Here is a 23,326-nt window from a genome sequence, read left to right as displayed (position 1 = left end):
GCAAACAGTGCTAGGGAAAGCAATAGCAAATAATTCCTATCTTTTACCACCCCACCCTAATAAAGAATAATATACTATAGTGCCAATTATCCCCTTTATGGATTACTGCCTTGTCGCGGCGAAGGGATTTGTGTAACTCAATGAAGCTATGAGCTATGCCGTGCAGGGCCACCCAAGATGGACAGGTCATAGTAGAGAGTTCTGACAAAATGTGATCCACTGGAGAAGGAAATGGCAACCCACTCCAGTATCTTTGCCATGAAAACCCAAGGACAGTACCAAAAGGCAAAACAATATGACGCTGGAAGATGAGCCCCTCAGGTCGGAAGGCTTCCAATATACTACTGGGGAAGAGCAGAGGGCTAGTACTAGTAGCACCAGAAAGAATGAAGTGACTGGGCCAAAGCCAAAAGGACGCTCAGCTGTGGAAGCATCTGGTGGTGAAAGGAAGGTCCAATGCTATAAAGATATATTTTCCATGGGAACCTGGAATGTAAGACCCATGAATCAAGGCAAGCTGAATGTCGTCAAACTAGAGATGACAAGACTGAACATCGACATCTTAGGAATCAGCAAACTAAAATGAACAGGAATGGGTGATGACCATCAGGTATACTACTGCGGGCAAGAATCCCTCAGAAGAAATGGAGTATCCTTCATAGTCAATAAAAGAGTAGGAAAAGCAATAGTGGGATACAATCCCCAAAATGACAGAATAATCTCAGTGAGAATCCAAGGCAAACCATTCAATATCACAGTAGCCCAAGTCTATGCCCCAACCACTGGTGCTGAAGAGGATGAAACTGACCGGTTCTATGAAGCCCTACAGCACCTTATAGAATTAACACCAAAAAATGATGTCCTTACCATAATGGGGGATTGGAATGCTAAAGTAGGATGCAAAAGATAACCAGAATAACAGGCAAGTTTGGCCTTGGAGTACAAAATGAAGCAGGGGACAGGCTGATAGAATTTTGTCAAGAGAATATGATGGTCATAGCAAGCAACAACCCAACAACCCAAGAGACGGCTCTACACATGGACATCACCAGACGGTCAACACAGAAATCAGACTGACTATGTGCTCTGCAGCCAAAGATGGAGAAGCTCTATACAGTCAGTAAAAACAAGACCAGGAGCTGACTGTGGCTCAGACCATGAGCTTCTTGTTGTAAAATTTAGGCTTAAATTGAAGAAAGTAGGGGAAAGCACTAGGCCACTCAGATATGAACTAAATCGTACCTCTGTTGTATACAGAGTAGAGGTGACAAATAGATTTAAGGAATTAGATCTGATAGACAGAGTGCCTGAAGAATTATGGATGGGGGTTCGCAACATTGTACAAGAGGTAGCAACTAAAACCATCCCAAAGAAAAAGAAATGCAAGAAAGCAAAATGGCTGTCGGAGGAAGCTTTGCAAATAGCTGAGGAAAGAAGGGAAGCGAAAGGCAAGGGAGAAAGAGAAAGATACACCCAATTGAATGCAGAATTCCAGAGAATAGCTAAAAGAGATAAGAATGCCTTCTTAAATGAACAGCGCAAAAAATAGAAGAAAATAATAGAATAGGGAAGACCAGAGATCTCTTCAAGAAAATTGGAGATATGAAGGAAACATTTCATGCAAAGATGGGCATGATAAAGGACCAAAATGGCAGGGACCTAACAGAGGCAGAAGATATTAAGAAGAGGTGGCAAAACTACACAGAAGAACTATACAAGAACAAGCTTAACGTCCCTGATAACCACAACTGGGTGGTCACTGATCCCGAGCCAGACATCCTAGAATGTGAAGTGAAATAGGCCTTAAGAAATCTGAGCAACAACAAAGCTAGTGGAGCTGACAGTATTCCAGCTGAGCTATTCAAAATCTTAAAAGACGATGCAGTAAAAGTGCTACACTCAATTTGCCAGCAAATTCGGAAAACTCAACAGTGGCCACAGGATTGGAAAAGGTCAGTTTACATTCTAATTCCAAAGAAAGGCAACATCAAAGAATGTTCAAACTATCCCACCATTGCACTCATTTCACATGCTAGTAAAGTTATGCTTAAAATCCTACAAGCTAGATTCAGTAAGGCATTCGACAAAATAGACCAAAATCTACTGCTTGGTAAGCTAGAAAAAGGTGGAACAGACAACATCACCACTAGATGGATTTGTAGCTGACTGACAAACCGTACTCAACAAATAGTCCTTAATGGTACTACATCCAAATGGAGAGAAGCAAGCAATGGGGTACCACAAAGCTCCACCTTAGGCCCAGTACTCTGCAATATCTTCATCAATGACTTAGATGAGGGAATAGAAGGAGAGCTCATCAAATTTGCAGATGACACTAAACTGGCAGGAATAGCCAACACCCCAGAAGACAAGCTCAGGATTCAAAAAGATCTTGACAAACTGGAACAATGGGTTCTATCCAATAAAATGAGTTTTAATGAGGAGAAAAGCAAAGTTTTACATTTAGGCAGGAAAAATCAAAGATATAAGTACAGATTAGGTGAGACCTGGCTCAAAAACTTTGAGAAGGACCTTGGAGTCCTAGTGGACAATCACTTAACTATGAGCCAGCAATGTGCAACATCAACCAAAAAAGCTAATGCAATCCTGGGTTGTATAAACAGAGGCATATAATCAAGATCACACAAAGTATTAGTACTGCTTTATAAAACCCTGTTGAGACACCTGGAATACTGCAATCAATTTTGGTCACCATACTACAAAAAAGATTGAGACCTTGGAAAAGGTTCAGAGAAGAGCAACTAAGATGATCAAAGGCCTGGAGACTAAAACATATGAAGAACGGCTGCAGGACTGGGGTTTGGCAAGTCTAAAGAAAAGAAGAAATAGGAGTGGCATGATAGCAGTATTCCAGTATTTGAGAGGTTGCCACAAAGAAGAGGTGGGGTCAAATTATTTTCCAAAGCACCAGAGGGCAGGACAAGAAACAAAGGTTGGAAACTAATCAAAGAGAGAAGCAACCTGGAATTGAGGAGAAGTTTCTAACAGTGAGGACAATTAACCAGTGGAATAGCTTGCCTTCAGAAGCTATGGGCGCTCCATCATTGGAGGTTTTTAAGAAGAGACTGGACAGTCATTTGTCTGAGATGGTATAGGTTCTCCTGCTTGAGCAAGGGAGCTGGACTAGAAGACCTCCAAGATTCTATTCTATTCTATTCTATTCTATTCTATTCTATTCTATTCTATTCTATTCTATTCTATTCTATTCTACTCTACTCTACTCTACTCTACTCTACTCTACTCTACTCTACTCTACTCTACTCTACTCTATTCTATTCGACTAACTGGTATACATTATCTCTGTAAAATGATGGCTGCTCCTTAGGATATGCCATCCTACAAATTCACAGGCTTTCTGAAACAGAATTGTGTTTGGTCCCTAAACTGAGCTTCAGATGATAATATAATAACAGATGTCAAAGAGAATGAGGTATCAGACATATAATTTTTTTTTAAAAAAATGAAGTTCCACAGATGTCTGCATCCTTATTTGCAAACTTGATATACACCAGAGAGAACACAAATTTACAATGTTTGGAGCCAATGGCTATACTGTATACCAGGTTTTCATGAAATACTTGCAAAAAATTAACTTCAGGACAGACTGGTCCAAGCTGGAAAAGGGAAAAAGTCCTAATCTATCAATGGTAAACAAAATAGCAATAGCAATAGCACTTAGACTTATATACCATTTCACAGTGCTTTACAGCCCTCTCAGCGGTTTACAGAGTCACCATAATTTTTTTAAATCCCATTTATATCCCACCCTTCTCCGAAGACTCAGGGCGGCTTACAATCTAAAGCACAAATTAATGTGCTTAGCAATAGCCTTCATTCTATGTATATTCTATTATTGCCTTAAGGACAAGCCAGAGGTGACTAATTACACTTCCCTTGCTACATAGGAGCTAATGACAAGGGAGTTCCAGTGCTTTGTTGATTGATTTCTTTCACATTAAAAGGCACTAAAGGAAGCCTCTGGGCTGTGCAAACTAAGGAAAGGCAGGTAAGAAATAAAGCATAGCAAACTGTCATTTATGTTCTCTTGATTGACTGATTATAGGCCATCGTGCCGGTGTCAACTCTAAGCAGTCAAGAGATTTTCTCTGAACCTGATGCTTCATATATATAAGTAGTCCTAAAGCTATGTCTGTAATAGAGCCCAGAATTTTCATTATACGTCACGACGGTCTTAGGTTGAGGCATCCACATGACTGACCCAATTTTCTGCAGCAGTCATTAAGCAAGTGCAGTAGTCAAAGTAAACATGGTAGTCATTAAGCAAAAACAGAAATGCCAGTATAACAGAACGGTCATTATCAGACCAGCTGTAAATTGAGGATTACTCCATAGTAATGCTTAAAAAGAACCCACACCTTCTATGAAAAAAAGTTGAGATTTGTCAAAATAACAATCTTAAGACATTCTATAGCTGTGTTTAAATACTAGCTTCATTTTCAATTATATTTTTAGAACGTTAACAATGGTTTTATTAGGACTACACTATCTGGTCCAACCCCATTTTTGCCCAACGGAAACCTCCAGGTCTGGTGTATTTTATTTTATGTAATTGATCCCTAGCTCCCAAGCAGCCTTATTGCTACCACCTATGTTGCATTGACAAGCTACCGTACTTATGCTCTAGCTTGGAAAAAAAATACTTATCAGAGAATAACAAAAGTTATAATCATTGTGCTCTTTCACATAACTACACATCATTTATTCAATATCAATCTCTCCAACACCACAAATAAGTACTCTCTTTTGAATGGGATTCCACTTTTCTGCCTCTCAGACATTGCTGCTTTGCAATCCACAGCCAAGCAGGAAATGCATACTGTTAGCCAGAAAATAATTTTGGCCACCTAAAAATAACATCCTTTAAACCAGACATGTCAAACACAAGGCCCGGGGGCCAGATCCGGCCCACAAAATGGTTTCATGTGGCCCGTGAAGCCATCCTGGAAACAGTGAGGGAACGGCCCCCACTGCCTTGGCCCTGGCCCAGAGACCCTCCTTCTGCCAGAGACCCTCAGATCTGTCCCACTCCTGCCCAGGCCTCCATAGGCCCCCTTGACGCGAACGATGTAGAGCTGGCCATGCTCACCCAGTAAGCCATACGCACTCTAGCCAAGCCCACCCAGTAGGCCACACCCAGCCAGGCCATACCCACCCGGCCCCCTGAGGGCAACCGCAATGCTGATGCGGCCCTCAATGAAATTGAGTTTGACACCCCTGCTTTAAACGGATAGTTTTTGCTATGCCATTAGCATCATTTCCAGAAACCTTTGAGACTTATTGCCATCTCATTCACTTGGCATATTCAATTGCAGCTTCACATTACTTTCAAAACAGAATATCCAAGACATTCAGGAGACGGTGATTCCAATTAATGGTGTGGAATATTTAACAGATTGTTTAGACCTCTTTATTCCTCCTTTTAGATGTAAGAGAGAGCAGTCTAATTATTTGGGCTAGGCAGAAAGAATTTTGTCATGCTGAATATATGATCATAAACACCGGATCAAATCCTGTAAGTGTAATCACACCCAGATGTTCAAGCTAGGTAAGGAGATATGTAATGAAGACTATTATTGCAATCTGCTCTGGAAATTAAAATTAACAGCCACCAACCCAACCAGACAGAAGGGATTCTTCCTGTAGTTCAATGATCAGCACTATTCAGTACTAACTACAAGGTTTTAATTTCAAACATATATGGCACACAGAACTCTTGGTTTTTCAGAAAAACATAGATAGCACAAAAGATTTGATGTCTAAAAATGCACAACTGCAAATGTTCTGGTTCACCTTAAAATCTGTACAGCTGTGCTACTACTATAATTTTACACTAAAGTAACTTATCTGGTCTTTTTTCTGTCTGATCTATCTGGTAAGACTGACAGCAGAGAATGGGGCTTATGTTTATCTGTTACTGAACAATACACCAGTTCTGTGTTACAAACACTATGGACCTATGGCACACAAAAAATCGGACAGATTTATGCCTTGGGTTAAACTGACATCTTAATCAAGATTTACTAATCATGTTACAACTTGGTGGGTTCACAAGCAGATCTTTATACAGTTCAATTCCCATATGAAAAGAGATATATTTATCTAGGTTTTGGGCAGCTCTGGTGCTATCAATCCATCAAACTAACATTATTTAAAAAAAACAGAGGCAGGAAAATGAAGATTTGAGAGGAAAATTGTGAAACAGCCTTTCTTTCAGGGAGAGTAGCTTAAGTACTTGCTTTCCTTGGGTTTCCCGTTAGCATCACTTGAAGCCTCTTGAGATTTAAAATGGCAAACTCTAAATAAGAGGCATTTGTCCAGATGTGATTGACCATCAGTGGATGAAAATGTCTCAAAGATGCATTCTGAGAACCAAGTCCTCTGAGCCAACTACAGCAATATCTTTAAGGTAGATCATTAGCTTTCAAATTTACAGAGCACAAATATAATTAAATGACCATAAAATCCTTTCTTAGGGTCTTGCGGAAGAACAGGGTAGAACAACAGCTAATGACCCTCTTTTACCGGTCTACTATAGAGAGCGTCCTCTTGTATGGTATTGTGGTTTGGTATGCTGGTCTGACAGCCGCGGATAGGAAAGTATTACAGAGGGTAGTGAGCACAGCACAAGACATTGTGGGCTGTTCCCTGACACCACTGGATGACATCGCCAGGGCTCGTTGCCTTGGAAGAGTGAGGAAGATTCTCAGAGATGACTGACACCCTGGACGGTATCTCTTTACTCTCCTACCATCTGGTAGGAGATATAGGAATATAGCCAGCCGTAGCAACAGGCTGAAAAATAGCTTTTATCCATGGGCTGTTAGGCTTTTAAACGGGACATAATCTTATGCAGAATTGACTTGGGAGGCCAGTGTGTGGTGTAGTTGGTTCACATAGTGTGGTGGGATGGAGGGTTTGTTATCACTGTGTGTTGGGGGGAGAGAGCACGAGGGGAGGCTCAGCTAATCTCAATGTACACATGTTGTACTTTGACAATAAAGATTTATTTATTTATTTATATTTAAATTGGATATCATTATTAAAGCTATCTCAAAGGTCACCAAGCCAAAAAAAATCAGATGATGTGCCTAATAAATTATCTTTATATGAATATATTTTTGACACCGTTGTTATGGCTCCAATAATAAAAAACTCTTTAGATCATATCCAATAGCAGCATTTTTTTCAAGATGATTGTATATTACATATATTGAATTGCAACCATTTATTTAATGGTAACTCCCTTACACTTACAGCATCCCCTTGGTCATTTGATCAAAATTCTGGCACCTGGCAATTGGCATGTATTTATGGTAGTTGCAACACCCCACAGTCATTAAGACGCAGTGGTTAGAATGCAGTATTGCAGGCTAATTAGGCTGACTGCCAGCTGTTTGGTTCTGACTGGCTCAAGGTTGATTCAGTCTTCCGTCCTTCCAAGGTCGGTAAAATGAGGATCCAGATTGTTGGGGGCAATATGCTGACTCTGTGAACCACTTAGAGAGGGCTGTAAAGTGGTACATACAGTAAGTCTAAGTACTATTGCTATTTGATTTGCGACATTCCCAGCTGGTTTCCAACAAAGTCAATGGGTGAAACTGACTCACTTAATATTTGCATGATTCACTTAACAAATGTAGCAAAAGGTCATAAACATAACAGCCTTGCTTAACAATGAATGTATATGTATATGTATATGTATATATATATGTATATGTATATGTATATGTATATGTATATGTATATGTATATGTGTGTAAATTTTTTGGATTGCTAACAAAGAATTAAAGGGAGGGAGCAATCCAAAAAATTGTTAGCAATCCAAAAAATTTACACAAATATGAGCTGTCACTGTTGTGACTACAGCCTGCGGATGGCCTTGGATTAGGCTGAAACAGGAAATAAGATTTGCCCTATGTTTGGGGCCTAGCAAGGTATTCAAAATACTTAACAAACACTTAACGTGTGTGTGTGTGTGTGTGTGTATGTATATGTATATAAAAGAATTTATTTATTTCAATTTCAGGAGTGTAAAGATGAAGATTCTCTCATGCCTAGGTCTTTATGTGGTTTTCTTAGTAACAAAAGAGAAGTGGTCTGCCAGGGCCTTGGACAAGGATGTTTTTTTGACTGCATAGTCTAACTCTGTGGTGGCAAACCTGTGACACGGGTGCCACAGGTGGCACGCAGAGACCAGGCCTTCAGCTGGGTTTTATAAAACCTTTTCATTTTAGGCCTCCGCTGCCATGTGCAAAAAAAAAAAAGGTTCAATCAATCAATCAATTTCAACTTCTTGCGGGAAAAAAATCTTGCAAAGTTGGAACTGATTGAACTTTTTAGTCCCACCCAGTCTGCCGTTACCACCACAGCCACGCCCACCCAATGGGCCACACCCACCCAATGGGCCATGCCCATTTGGCACCCAACGATACATAAGTGGGTTTTGGGTTGCAGTTTGGGCACTCAGTCTCTAAAAGGTTTGCCATCAGTGGTCTAACTTAAACTTTAGGATTCCCTGGTGGTTTTCCTTCCAAGTAGTAAGCAGATACAAACCATTTAGTTTTTTCCCAAGGTCAGCAAACTAAAGTTGGATGAATTCAAAATCTTAAAAGTAGCACTGTTCTGATTTGTGAAGTCATCTTGAAAATTAGTTTAAATATTTCTTTTATAATATATGTTGACAGTTGTTTGCTTTACAGTTTCCTGTTTAACAAGTTGCTTTATCTCTGTAGTATTAATAAATTAAGAAAAGAAAGAAAAGCAGCTTAATAAGCACTTTAGGTAATGTATAAGTTGGGAAACCCCTTACTCAAACTTGCCTCTTCTAAAATTCCCTTGGGCAATTCAACTTTTTTCATCTCTAATGTTGACAGTGACTTACATCACACTGTTGTAAATATTATAAATGGGAATGCAAGCATAGTGAATATATCTTGGGAGTATATCTGTTGAGGCAGACATATTAATTACACAGAAAAAATTATTAGCAAGAAACATGTCAGGCAAATTGACCAAACACTGCTTATCCATTCAGACTAGTCACGGGTGTCAAACTCAATGTCATTGAGGGCCACATCAGCACTGCGGTTGCCCTCAGGGGGCCGGGTGGGTATGGCCAGGGTGGGCGTGGCCTACTGGGTGAGCATGGCCAGCTCTACATCATTCGCATCAAGGGTGCCTATGAGGGCCTGGGCAGGAGTGGGACAGATCTGAGGGTCGCTAGGAGAAGGAGGGTCTCTGGGCCAGGGCCAAGGCAGTGGGGGCCGTTCCCTCACTGTTTCCAAGATGGCTTCACGGGCCACATGAAACCACTTTGCGGGCCGCATCTGGGCCCCGGGCCTTGTGTTTGACATGTCTGGACTAGTGAATAATAACCTCCAAGTCCTGTTCCAACAAGGGAGAAGACAGTTCAAGATTCACTTAGCAGGAGGTAATTTACAATAAAGCTACTTGTTGTTAGCTGCGAAGTCGTGTACGACCCATCACGACCCTATGGACAACGTTCCTCCAGGCCTTCCTCTCCTCTACCATCTTCTGGAGTCCATTTAAGCTCACGCCTCCTGCTTCAGTGACTCCATCCAGCCACCTCATTCTCTGTTGTCCCATTCTTCTCTTGCCCTCAATCTTTCCCAGCATTAGGCTCTTCTCCAGTGAGTCCTTCCTCCTCATTAGGTGGCCAAAGTATTTGAGTTTTAGCTTCAGGATCTGGCCTTCTAAAGAGCAGTCAGGGTTGATCTCCTCTAGGACTGACCGGTTTGATCTCCTTGCAGTCCAAGGGACACGCAGGAGTCTTCTCCAGCACCACAGTTCAAAGGCCTCAATTCTTTGGCGCTCAGCTTTTTTTATGGTCCAGCTTTCACTGCCATACATTGCAACTGGGAAGACCATAGCCTTGACTACTATATGCACTTTTGTTGACAGGGTGATATCTCTGCTTTTTAGTGTGCTGTCTAAATTTGCCATGGCTTTCCTCCCCAGGAGCAAGCGTCTTTTAATTTCTTGGCTACAGTCCCCATCTGCAGTGATCTTGGAGCCCAGGAAAATAAAATCTGTCACTACCTCCATTTCTTCTCCATCTATTTGCCAAGAATTGAGAGGGCCGGATGCCATGATCTTGGTTTTCCTAATGTTAAGTTTCAATCCAAGTTTTGCACTCTCCTTCTTCACCCGCAAAAAGAGGCTCTTTAGTTCTTCTTCACTTTCTGCCATTAGAGTGGTATCATCTGCATATCTTAGGTTGTTGATATTTCTTCCAGCAATCTTAAATCCAACTTTTGATTTATCTAGCCCTGCCTTTCTCATGATGTGCTCTGCATATAAGTTAAATAGGCAGGGCAACAGTATACAGCCTTGCCGGACTCATTTCCCAATTTTGAACCAATCAGTGGTTCTGTGTCCAGTTCTCACTGTTGCTTCTTGGCCCACATATAGGTTTCTCAAGAGACAAATAAGCCACTAGTGTAATCTTTAATTAATATATGCCCTATTTCAAAATGCTGGTTCTGTTTTTAAATCTCTACAGCAGCAAGTTTTGCAATTCCAGTCCAGAGGAGCAGTATAGAAACCCAATTCTTTGAAATGCAGTGTCATCTCCTTTAATAGGGAACAAATTACTTAGATATAGATATGAGTCAAGATATGATAAATCCAAAGAAGTGTTATTTCCCCAATAATCAACATTTATTATGCATAATAATTTTAATAATCATATAGATTAATTTTCCATGGAGATTATAGGCATTTTCTAATATCCTGTGCAATTTGACTCCTGGTGATCGCAGTTTTCTTAGCAAGCCTTTTTTAGAAGTGGCTTGCCTTTGCCTAGGGCTGAGAGGAAGTGACTGGCCCAAAGTGACTGGCCCAAAGTCACACAGCTGGCTTTGTGCTTAAGGTAGGTCTAAAATTCATGGTCTCCCCATTTCTAGCTTCACGCCTTACCGACTACAACAAATTTGCATATACTCCTCTCCCTCTCTCTCTGTATCTATATGTATCTATTCCCCAGGAACTAGCCAGATTGGTCATGACTGTGCTGCTGCAGGACAAGAAACCACAAACATCTGGTTCACTGAGTCCCCAAGACTCAGCTCCTTAATTTCTGCCTAAAAACATACTTCACCTTCAGCGGCTCTAAATACGAACAGATCAAGGGCACAATGATGGGATCTCCTATCTCAGGAATAATTACAGAGGCGGTGCTGCAGAACCTAGAACTCACAGCGATGAAAGGATTACAAGCCCAAATTCTGGGCCGGGTATGTGGATGACATATTTGTGGTCATCAAGCGGCGTGACAAAACTCTTTATGGAAAAGCTGAATGCCATCTACCCGGACATCCAATTCACAGCAGAAAAAGAGGTGAATAACACCTTACCTTGGACATACTAATACGTCACAAGCACAATGTTATTTTGATTATACAGTATATTGCTACAAAGAACTTACCTATAACCTATCACTTTATCCAACTGAAATATGTATAGTAAATGCCAACTTCCTACACCTAGTCCTAGACTGAAGATACAGTGTTGATTGTTCTATGTTTGGTTGGATGATTGACTTCCTTGTTTCAACTGCTTTGATTCTGTACATTAATTTTCTTAACATCCTCCTGACATACATTTTACAGTATTTATTTTTAAACTTCACATATTTGGCAAAAACATAACTCCAAAGCGGATTTTAGCTATTTGCCTGGTTCAGGCTGCAAAGGAAATCAGCTTAAAGAAAGGGCTCAACTTCATTCCTTAGCATTGTAAGGCTACAAAAGACTCCTGTTTGAATTCCACACTGCTGGTACAGAAGCCACTGAAGGAGATGACCTAATAGTTCAACTTAAGAGTTTACTGCAAGATTAGGAGAGAACTCAAGAATATCAGGCTCCAAATCCTGAGAAAGACATAGTAAGTTACCTCAAAGCAGTTTCCTTTACAGGTAGTCCTTGACTTACAACCATTTGTTTAGTGACCAAAGTTACAACGCCAGTGAAAAAGTTTTTCACGCTTACCACATGGTTATGTGATCAAAATTCAGATGCTTGGCAACAGGTTTATTTTTAGGATGGTTGCAGGTCACCTTTTGTGACCTTCTGACAAGCAGTCAATAGGGAAGCCAGATTCACTTAATAACCATGTTAGCAACTACAGTGATTCACTTAACAACTGTGGCAAGAAAGTATATAAAATGGGTCAAAACTCACTTAACTGTCTCTCTTAGCAACAGAAATTTGGTATTCAATTGCGGTCATAAATCAAGGACTATCTGTATTGTTCCTCACCTATGGATAGAAAGCTTGCCAACTAAAGTGAACTATTTGCATGATTAAAGATTCACTCTGAGAACTGCTAGGGAGGAGCTGTCTTGACCTTCTTCCTCCCAACCAAACTATTGAAATGTTATTGATTTGCTCCTCTGGAATGTAGCCCCTCCCTTTTGGGAATCCAGACTATACTCCACCACAAGAATGACTTAAAGGCAATGAACACCACTGTTTAAATTTTAACCATTTAATGACAATATATATATATATATATTTGACTACTGTTCATTCAATCAATTATAAAGTCATAACTTAAAAATTTGAATATATGTGAGTATACAGACAGAGTACGCAGAATAAGGAAGTTACAGGGAAGTAAGAAGATTGTTAGAAGGTACAAGTATGGTATGCATAACTTGTGTGTGCCAAAGGATTCAGTTTTGGCAGGATACCTGTTTTGCCTCCTGAATGAACTCATCCAATCTTTCTAGGAGTTTTCAATTATTCCTGGAAGTGGGTAGAAAGTCATTCAAAGATTTTCAAACCTTTAGCTAATTTCAAGAATCTACTTTAATAAGCACAGAAATCATGAATTGATTAGTCCTGGGGGGGGGGGGAACAGTAATTTTTAGAGAGAGATTGCTGTAACTGTTTTTTGTTTGTTTAAATGTGGTATGAGATACTACAGGCAGTGTTATTGCCACTCCTGGAAACACACTCCTGGAGAATGATTCAGATAAAGCCCTTCTCGCTGGTTCTTGAGAAAAGTGAATATACAGTATGTGTGGCACTTGTCTTTATGACATATTGTAGACGATTCAAAAATTTGACCATGGTTTTTTCGCATCTGAGAGATACCCTTTTCAGGACTCACTGGATATATTAGCAATTTCACAATTTGCTCAATCATCTGTTCAGTTTTATCATGTAGATCCCAATTTTGCAACATACAATAGATTAGTATATCTAAACCCTCATATTACTATTTTTATGATTAAAACAAAAACATGGCATCTTTGTTGAAATCCAAGACTATAAAATATGCATAGGCTTTCTTCCAAATTCAGTAAAACTGGAAAGGGATGCCTCTCTTGTTGACAACCTATTTTTGCTCCACTTTTAAGTCTTCTCATTTCTATTTACTATAACACACAGCTCATATACTGTACTTTTGTTTCTTTGTCTATTTCACAAAACATAAAAATAAGGAAACAAATCCAACTAAATAGCAAAACATATTTAAGTTGGTATGATTAAATTCTTTATATTTAACATTTAAAATTAAAGAAGTTTCAAACATATTTCAGCGGGTTTTTCGACTGCAGGTATGCATCATGGTAAGCCATTAGTATACTTGTGTGGAAGATTACAATAATGCTTATTCAATAGCTAAGCACATTGTCCAATGTTTGTTCAGCAAATCAGGCCCTCTGGCTTATTCAGTGAAAGAAACCAGAAACAATCCTCTCCTCTCCCCCACCTCCCACTTTTTCCACTTGAATTCCACAACTTGTTAAACTACGTAGAGATGCTTTACATTTTATCAAAATCAATAAAAATAGTACATATGTATATGTGTATGTATGTACACATGTGTATGTGTGTATGTGTACACACACACACACACACACACACACACACACAGAGCAGCTGAGAAAAATTCCATAATTGCGAGTAAAACCAAGAAACAGGTCCTCTGGCACATAGCCAGGTTTTTAAAGTTTTTAAAAGGGCCATTCTAATCTCCAAAGGAAGGATGTTCAAAAGAGCAGGAGCTGCAGTAGAGAAAATAAATTTTCTGGTCCCAGTACCATCCGACATTCTTTGGTTGACATACCCTGCACCATGCCCAACCTGCTGGTCTGGATTGTCTTCTAGGTGTGCAGGATATTCCTCATAGCAACCCTAAACCCTAAGGAGGGACCAGATCCCCTGAAATAGGGCTACTGGGCAATTGTCCGCAGAACCACAGATGCAATAAGGGCATACAAATAGTTAGGTTTCACTGCTCTTATTGCCATAGACTCTAATAGTGTCTCCAGCTTGTGTTCAGTAGTCTTTGTTCCTCATCTTTTGCCAGGGGTGGTCTATGCATCTCTTAGTCTTTTTAAGTTCACTCAACTATGGGGAACCATGAGTGGGGAGAAGCCATTTCTGTAGCCTGCTGGCAAACAGCTCACAAGTGGGCTATGGCCCAGAGGTTGCAGGTCCCTGCCCTAAAAATTTGGGTGTTAGAATTTCTCCTTGAAGTATTAAATCTTTAAGAAAGTTTTTCTTGAAATCTTGCATGCAGCTCCACTCTTTCCAATAATCAATTATAATGTTTTACAAACTAATACAGACATGTCAAACACAAGGCCCGGGGCCCAGATGCGGCCCGCGAAGTGGTTTCATGTGGCCTGTGAAGCCATCCTGGAAACAGTGAGGGAACGGCCCCCACTGCCTTGGCCCTGGCCCAGAGACCCTCCTTCTGCCAGAGACGCTCAGATCTGTCCCACTCCTGCCCAGGCCCCCCATAGGCAACCTTGATGAGAACAATGTAGAGCTGGCCACGCCCACCCATTAGGCCTTAGACATTCTAGCCAAGTCCATCCTGGCCATACCCACCCGGCCCCCCGAGGGCAACCGCAATGCTGATGTGGCCCTCAATGAAATTGAGTTTGACACCCCTGAACTAATAGAATACAAAGATGTTATCTTATAACGGTTCTATGTATTTAATTACACATTGAAAAAGAAAAGATTTGCCACATGTATGTTCAAAAAAGGTCCAACAGGGGAAAAGGCAAAACTAGTAGAAAACTAGAAGACTCAGGGCGGCTTGTGAGCCGCCCTGAGTCTTCGGAGAAGGGCGGGATATAAATGGAATTAAAATAAATAAATAAAAAAAACAGTCCTGGGGAAACAGATGAAAAGCAAGCAAGCACAGAAAAACAAAACAAAATAAAAATATAAAAAAACCCTTCAAAATGATGCAGCAGTTAAGACAACCATTACAACAAGCTTCTCTCAAATAACAGAACTATATGTCCAAAACAAGTGTTGTATCCCAAGTAGAGGCTCCAAGAAAGTCTTAACTTTTTTTTTATGTAACAGCATTATGAAATTGAATTTGTCAGGACTAACTTCCTGAAAATCAGAACTAAAAGCTCACAGGTTTCACCTTGAAAAAAGGGGAACTTAACTGATTTGCAGCCTCAGCATTCCCAGAGCCAAGAGAGAATTTTGAATCTGATTCTGAATAAACCACTTGCGCCATTTTTGCAAGCATAGCTCCACCTATTAGGCAAAGAAAATTTTCTCAGATGTTTTCCTGAGCGTTATTCCCTCATGCTCATGAATAATTCAAATAATTCACATCCCTCATTAAGCTAAGAAATTGATATCACAAATCTACAGCTTTCTGCAAAATGATAACTGTGCAACATATGCAATCATGTGTTTGGAACATAACTATCTCTTGGCAATTCCACAAAGGAAGATTCAGCAGAAGAATTAATATCTTCTTCCAAGTCAAGTTCAACTATTGGTGACTTCAAGAACAAACCCATATTTTTTTTACAAGCACTTTAGAGATGGGATTGCCACTGGCTTCTTCTAGAATTGTCATGGAGAAAATCTATGTGGCTGCTGAGTGTAGACACTGATTAGATGGTACATAATCAATCTTCTAGGATATCTTTAACATTTCTCAATATAGTTTATACCCCCAATATTTCCACAAGGTCTCCCACACAAGTACTAATCAAACCTGACTCCACTTAGCTTCCCAATTCAGATAGTCAGAAAAATGCTGCCACCTGCTGAGACAGGTCTTAGCGGATCAACTTTTATTAGAGAAAGGAAATGCGGAGCTACTGGCTGGATTCATGCATTGTGCTAATTCATGCATTTAGCTGGTTTTAGCAATCTATTCTGAATGTGAACTCAGACACTGTTATTAAATTATAGTTTATAATTATCATGCTGTGCTGGCCCTGACAATAAGGCTTATTTAATAAACCTAGGTTAAACAAATGAGTTTAATGCAATGTATATACAAGGTCACTGAACTTAACATGCAGCAAGATGCCTAATTCAAGATAAAGAAAAGGGTACATATGGTCCAAAGAGAAGAATTCTAATACAAAAGGGTTGTTCTGCATACTCCTTCAGCATTAAGGCCAAGATTAAAATGGGAAGATCTGATATTCTACTGGAATTTTAGGGAGCAGTACACTACAAGTAATCCTTTTTTAATGATCACAAAAGAACATATAATTTCCATCAGATGTCACTGTGATCATTAAATGAGTCACCACATGACATGACTTGATTTCACTACCATTTTTAGGATGGTCATAAAATGAGCCATCATGGTCATTAAATGAATCATATAATCATTAAATGAATCACATGTTGTTAAGCACATCCATTGTATTGAATGGACTTTTTTGCTAGAAACCTGAAAAAGTCACCAATTGTGGTCATGTGACTACAGGATGCTGCAGTCAGTCATAAATGGAAGCCAGCTGTCAAGTGACCCAAATCACATGATCATGGGGTGTTGGGGTGTTTCTGTGAAGTAGTTGTAACTTTGAAGCTAAACTGTAAGCAATGTTTCTGATGCCGTCATAACTTCAATGGTTATTAAACAACTAGTAATTAAGAGGGCTAAGGGACGCAGTGGCTCAGTGGGTTAGGATGCTGAGCTTGTCGATCAGAAGGTCGGCAGTTTGGCGGGTCGAATCCCGAGTGCCGCATAACAGAGTGAGCGCCTGTTACTCGTCCCAGCTTCTGCCAACCTAGCAGTTCGAAAGCACGTAAAAATGCAAGTAGAAAAACAGTGGGAAGGTAGAACTACAGTGGGAAGGTAACAGCGTTCCGTGCATCTTTGGCGTCTAGTCATGCCGGCCACATGATCATGGAGACGTCCTTGGACAAGCGCTAGCTTTTTATTTATTTATTTTATTTTAATCCCATTTATATTTGGCTTTGAAACGGAGATGAGCACTGGCCCCTAGAGTTGGAAACGACTAGCACACGTGTGGGGGAACCTTTACCTTTTAATTAAGAGGGCTGTCTAAGTAGAAAAGTCAGCAATTTACAAAATGATGATAAAACATAAGTAGCAGCAATTTCCCAAATCTTTCCCTTCAATGCAACTTGAGGAAGGTGGCTGTTAATTTTGTAGCCAGAAGTTCCTTTACAGAGAAGGAAAAGAAAGGATTCTATATGTTGAGGAAACCTCAAAATCTGCAAAACTAAAAAGAAGTCAACTCTTTATCCATACACACAAAGAAAAAGTACAGCCAGAGTCCTCTGCAAAGAAACAAAGGGGATAATTGTTGTATACAATTTCCTTGTACTCATTATAATGGCTGAAACCAATTATCCTATGCTTTTAAGAAAGAAGTAATGAAAGAGTCAGAAAAATCTACATGCAGGCAGATGAAAAGGTGTTTTTGTGACATTCATTCATTTCACTATTAAGAGCAATTAAATATTCAGACGATTTTCTTACTCTTACAATGCGCATTGCTCAGTTCAGGTCACTCACCCATGGGAATTTCTTTGCATCTATTTCATTTATAAAATTTATATTTCTCATCTGCCAGAGCTTGGGGAGGGGGAAAACTATTTCCTTTTATCCCAACAAGTACTGTGAGATAGTTGGCCTGAGAAAACAATTGGCCAAATCATTTAATGACTTTCCATGATTGAGCATGGGCTTGAATCTGGATCTTCCCACTGCTAATCCAACATTTTACACCCAACTTTGTTAACTGGCAGTATTTGAAACACCTCAACTTTGCTGTGCAGCCTGATTGGTTTGTATAAAGAAAGGATACACATGCTAAGAGTCAAATACCTGTTTTTTGTGGCTAAAGAAGGCATAAAAATCGCAGAAGTGAGGGCAATACTAAAAGTCTCAAACATGATAAGCAATATCCATCATTCAACAAAAATTAAATATACAATATAAAAATAATTAAAATAAATGAATAAATTAAAAAACAAAAAACAAACTCAAAGGGGAGACTAAATGGACCACTAGATCTTTTTCTGCCATCAGTTTTCTGTTTCTATGTGGCAGTAATCAAAGAGAACCTACTGAAAAGACAGCTTTGTGACTAAACTCTATATGCCATGCCTAAAAAGAAATCAGCAAAGTTACCAGTAGAGTTAAACTATTCCCACTGTCATAGTTTATCTTGGGAAGTTGGAACAAGCAGATATTACTTGACAGCTACTGGATCCTAACTCTCTTTTTGTCACTATATCCTAGGAAGAAGACTCAGCTTATAATTCAAGGATATCATAGAGTCAAAATTATAAATTCTTTGTCATGCACATATTCCATTTTCAAAAGACAGTAAAGGAATATATTACATGGCCATATAGTGAAAGCACCTCTTCAAAAGCATCTTCTTGACAACCATAAAATAATAATAAATGGATGTCACAGAGGAACCTTTACTAACTCTGAGTCACGGCTCTGCAATGATCCACGAGGTGGGCAGATGGAGACATTCCAAACACCGTCTGTGCCATAACCCCAAATTTTCAACCAGAAATAGGCCTCCTTTATTCCAAGTAGCGGGCCTTCGTCCACGGTGGACTACAGTTCCCATCAGCCTCACTCATCTCACCATTCGGCTTAGCGGCAATGGGAACTGCAGGCTAATTCATCCAGCGAGTGGAGGAAAGAGAAGCACTGACGGGGAACGACTGCTTCCTGCAGGTTAAAGAAGCTGCGCCGCCGCCGAGCTATCCAAGCACCGCGTGTCTTCCCCGAGGGATACCTCCCGTCGCCCTCCAGCAGCCCAGGGCATCTCCTTCCCCGCAACCCAGCAGCTCTTTCCCTCCTTCGGAAAAGCCTGCGGAAGCCCATCGTCTCACCTTGTACTTATCGAAGCCGGCGAGTTGCTCGGCGTTCACGTACTCGTAACCGGCCATGGTTAGCAGCGACATCAGACGGATCCGCTATGCAGAAAAGGGCCCAGTCCGTATCGCCTACCTTTCCCAGGCGAGGCTATTACAGGGAGCAGGAGCACCGCCCGCATATAGACACTGTACGCTCGTCCCGCCCGGCTTCGAGAATAACAGCGGAAGAGGAGGAAACCCCTCCTCCCCGCTCCAACCCCTCGCCGGTGTCCGTACTTCACTGCTCCTCCTCCCGCGGGGCAGCTCCAGATCAGCCCATCCGTGATGTCACCGAACGCCTCTTTCCCCTCCCCCTCTCTCTTCCCTTTCGGCGCGCCGCCATCTTGGATGAAGCTGAGTCCCTGGGATTGGTTCCGGCTCTTCCTTTGTGATTCAGAGGTCGTTCCCCTTCTCTCCTGCTCTGCTTCTTGAAAAACAGCTTGCTTTCAGTGTACCGATGGAATTTGAAAATTATTTAGTGGGCGGTTATATATCATAGAATCATAGCTCTAGAAGGGACCTTCCAAGTGTTGTCTTTATTCCTCGAATTCACTGCAATTGAATATATTCCTGCTTTTTTTCTACCCCGCCACCATTTTTCATTCAGTTCCTGATAGCCTCTTTCCCATTTGCTCTGCGTAGAACATCCAGGTGGTCTACCAAACGCTACTGTATGCGGATTTGATGATACGTTAATAATAAGAGCATGGGACCGAGTTTTTTATGTTCTGCTGTACAGTGCAGTAATTAAAGCTACTTCACTTTCTTTTATAACGGGAATCCTTTATTTCCTATAATTAAAGTTATAGTACCTGCATAGTGTTTGTGTGTCTCTGTGTGTGATCCTAATAGGAGGCTGGCTTAAAATTGAAAATGTACATTATAGTTAACTGATTAACTTTTCTTTTACTGAAAAGATGACTTTATAATGAACTGTTAACTAACTGCACAAGTTGGCATCATAAAATGTGCTATCCTATCAGTTGACTTGTGGCTCAATATATCCTGTGACTTGAGTCCAACTTTCTGCATAGATGGTGGGGCTAATATTGGGGGTGGTAATATTTAGAGAACATATTTTTAGTTGCTAGAGAAAAAGCAAGTCTAACAATCCAAATCTGCTGCTTGTACTGGTCCAGTACTCTTCAACAGCTTCATAACCAATAGGGAGGGGGGAGGATAAAAGACAAACATATCTAATTTGCAGACAATACCAAACTGGCAGGAATAATCAACACTTTATAAGATAGGCTCGAGATATAGAAGGAACTTAGATTTTAGATTAGATTTTATTAGATTTATATACCGCCCTTTCCCGAAGGACTCAAGGCGGTTTACAGGGCATTTTAAAAACACATCAATATAAAATACAAAGTTAAAAGAGAATTAAAAGATTAAATTATCCCTGAAAATAAAACCCCAGTTAAAATTCTCAGCCTGGGTCAGAGAGCTCAAAGAGCCAAGTCTTCAGGTCCCGGCGGAATGAGCGTAGGTCAGGGGCAGTCCTCAGCTCCACGGGCAGTTGGTTCCAGAGGGTAGGCGCACCCACAGAAAAGGCCCTCTCCCTGGGTGTTATCCACTGGCAATCTTTTACCGGCGGCACCCTGAGAAGACCCTCCCTCTGCGAGCGCACTGGACAAAGGGAACTTGAAGCTGGCAGCAGGTGTTCCCTCAAATATCCCGGACCCAAGCCATTTAGGGCTTTATAGGTCATTACCACCACTTTGAATCTCACCCGGAGGGCAACCAGAAGCCAATGCAGCTCACGGAGTAGAGGTGTTACATGGGAGTATCGGGAAACCCCCATCACAACTCGCGCGGCCGCATTCTGCACCAGTTGTAGTCTCCGAATGGTCCTCAAGGGCAGCCCCATGTAGAGAGCATTGCAACAGTCTAAACGGGAGGTCATGAGTGACTGTGCGTAGGGCATCTCGGTCCAGGTAGGGTCACAACTGGTGGACCAGGCGAACCTGGGCAAAAGCTCCCCTGGTCACGGTTCGTATATGATCTTCAAAATTGAGCCGTGAGTCCAGGAGGATGCCTAAGTTGCGAGCCTTATCCCTAACACCTCACCCCCCATCATTAAAGGTGGAATAGTTTGGTTAGTCCGAGATGCCGGTACACAAAGCCACTCAGTCTTGGCAGGATTGAGACGAACCCTGTTTCTCCCCATCCAGACCTGGACCGCCTCCAGGCAACGGGACATCACGGCGAGGGCATCGCTGGGTTGGTTCGGGGTGGACAAAAAACCACTAATGAACTCGCCCAGCGGCTTCATATAGATGTTGAACAGGAGGGGCGAGAGAACCGACCCCTGAGGGACTCCACAAGTGAGAGGCCTTGGGGTGGATCTCTGCCCTCCCGTCAACACCGACTGCGAGCGGCCCAGGAGATAGGAGAACCACCGTAAAACGGTGCCTCCCACTCCCAGCCCCCTGAGACGTCGCAGTAGGATACCATGGTCGATGGTATCGAAAGCCGCGCAGGACTAGGACAGAGGAGCAACTTGACAAAACTTGAACACAAGTCTTACACTTAGGCAGAAAAAATAAAATGCACAGTATAGAATAGGTAGTACATGGCTCAATGGTAGTGACTGAGAAGGATCTAGGTGTCCTAGTGGACAATCATTTAAATATGAGAAAGCAATGTGCTGCAGCTGCCAAAAAAGCCAATGTAGTCCTAGGCTGCATCAATAGACGAACAGTATCAAAATCAGTGAAGTGATAGCACCGCTTTATACTGCACTGGTAAGACTACACTTGGAATACTGTGTCCAGTTCTGGTCACCATGGTACAAAAGATGTTGAGACTCTTAAAAAGAGGGAAGAGCAACAAAGATGATAAGGGATCTGGATGCTAAATCTTACAATGAATGTTGTGGAAACTAGGTATGTGTACTCCAGGGGTTGGCAACTTTGGCTCTTTTATGACTTGTGGACTCCAATACCTAGAATTCTTGAACCAACCAGTCCACAAGTCATAAAAGAGCCAAGGTTGCCTACCCCAGTCTAGTCTAACAAAGAGAAGGACAAGGGGTGACATGATAGCAGTTTTCCAATACTTGAGGAGCTGTTACAGAGAAGAGGTCAACATATTCTCCAAAGCATCTGAGAAAAGGCAAGAAGTAACGTGTGGAAAATTATTAGAGATTTTAATAGAATTTAGGAGAAATTTCCTGGCAGTGAGAACAATTGATCAGTGGAACAGCTTACTCCAGAAGTTATGGATGCTCCAACACTAGAGGTTTTCGAATGAATGAACCTTTATTGTCAAAGTACAACCATGTATACATTGAGATTGGCTGAGCCTCCCTTCGTGCCCCCACCCACCCCAACTTACAATGACACAAACCCTCCATCTTACTACACTAATTGCACAACACACCGGCCTCGCAAGTCAATTATGCATAAAGTTTATAAAAATTATTTCCCGTTCAAAAGCCTAACAGCCCATGCATAAAAGCTGTTTTTCAGCCTGTTGGTGCGGCTGGCTATACTCCTATATCTCCTACCCAATGGTAGAAGAGTAAAGAGATACCATCCAGGGTGTCAGTCATCCCTGAGAATTTTCCTCACTCTTCCAAGGCAGTGAGCCCTGGCAATGTCATCCAGTGGTGTCAGGGAACAGCCCACAATGTCTTGTGCTGTGCTCACCACCCTCTGTAATGCCTTCCTATCCGTGGCTGTCAGACCAGCATACCAAACCACAATACCATACGAGAGGACGCTCTCTATAGTAGACTTGTAAAAGAGGGTCATAAGCCATTGTTCTACCCTGTTCTTCCACAACACCCTGAGAAAGTGAAGCCTCTGTTGGGCCTTTCTGGCCACCTGGGTTGTATTAACTCCAGAAGTTATGGGTGCTCCAACACTAGAGGTTTTCAAGAGGTTAGACAACTGTTTGACCGAAATGCTCAACACCCTTGAGCAGGGTGTTGAACTAGAACAGGGGTCCCCAACCCCCAGTCTGTGGACTGGTACCGGGCCATGGCATGCCAGTAACCGGTCTACACAAACAGGCAAAACCCCATCCGTGGCAGTACCCAAAACCACACACTCCAGTATGTGGAAAAACCTTTCTCCACAGAACTGGTCCCTGGTGCCCAAAAGGTTGGG

The 23,326-nt window shown here is 41.4% G+C and overlaps 1 protein-coding gene across 1 annotated transcript in view; it reads right to left on the bottom strand.

Moving 5' to 3' along the window:
* The window catches only part of SELENOI (selenoprotein I), a 48,718-nt gene extending 29,287 nt beyond the window's left edge, over positions 1–19,431 (bottom strand). Inside the window, exon 1 of the mRNA XM_083360750.1 lies at positions 19,185–19,431. Within this exon, the coding sequence (XP_083216876.1) occupies positions 19,185–19,256 (72 nt within the window). The 5' untranslated portion in view covers positions 19,257–19,431. The remainder of the gene's footprint in view (positions 1–19,184) is intronic.
* Between the last annotated feature and the right edge of the window lie 3,895 nt (positions 19,432–23,326).

The sequence above is a fragment of the Vipera ursinii genome, assembly GCF_947247035.1.
Source record: "Vipera ursinii genome assembly, chromosome: 1".
In the NCBI taxonomy this organism is placed as follows: domain Eukaryota; kingdom Metazoa; phylum Chordata; class Lepidosauria; order Squamata; family Viperidae; genus Vipera; species Vipera ursinii.
The sequence above is the reverse complement of the archived record's forward strand: the minus strand, read 5'-3'. Positions and strand labels throughout refer to the sequence as shown.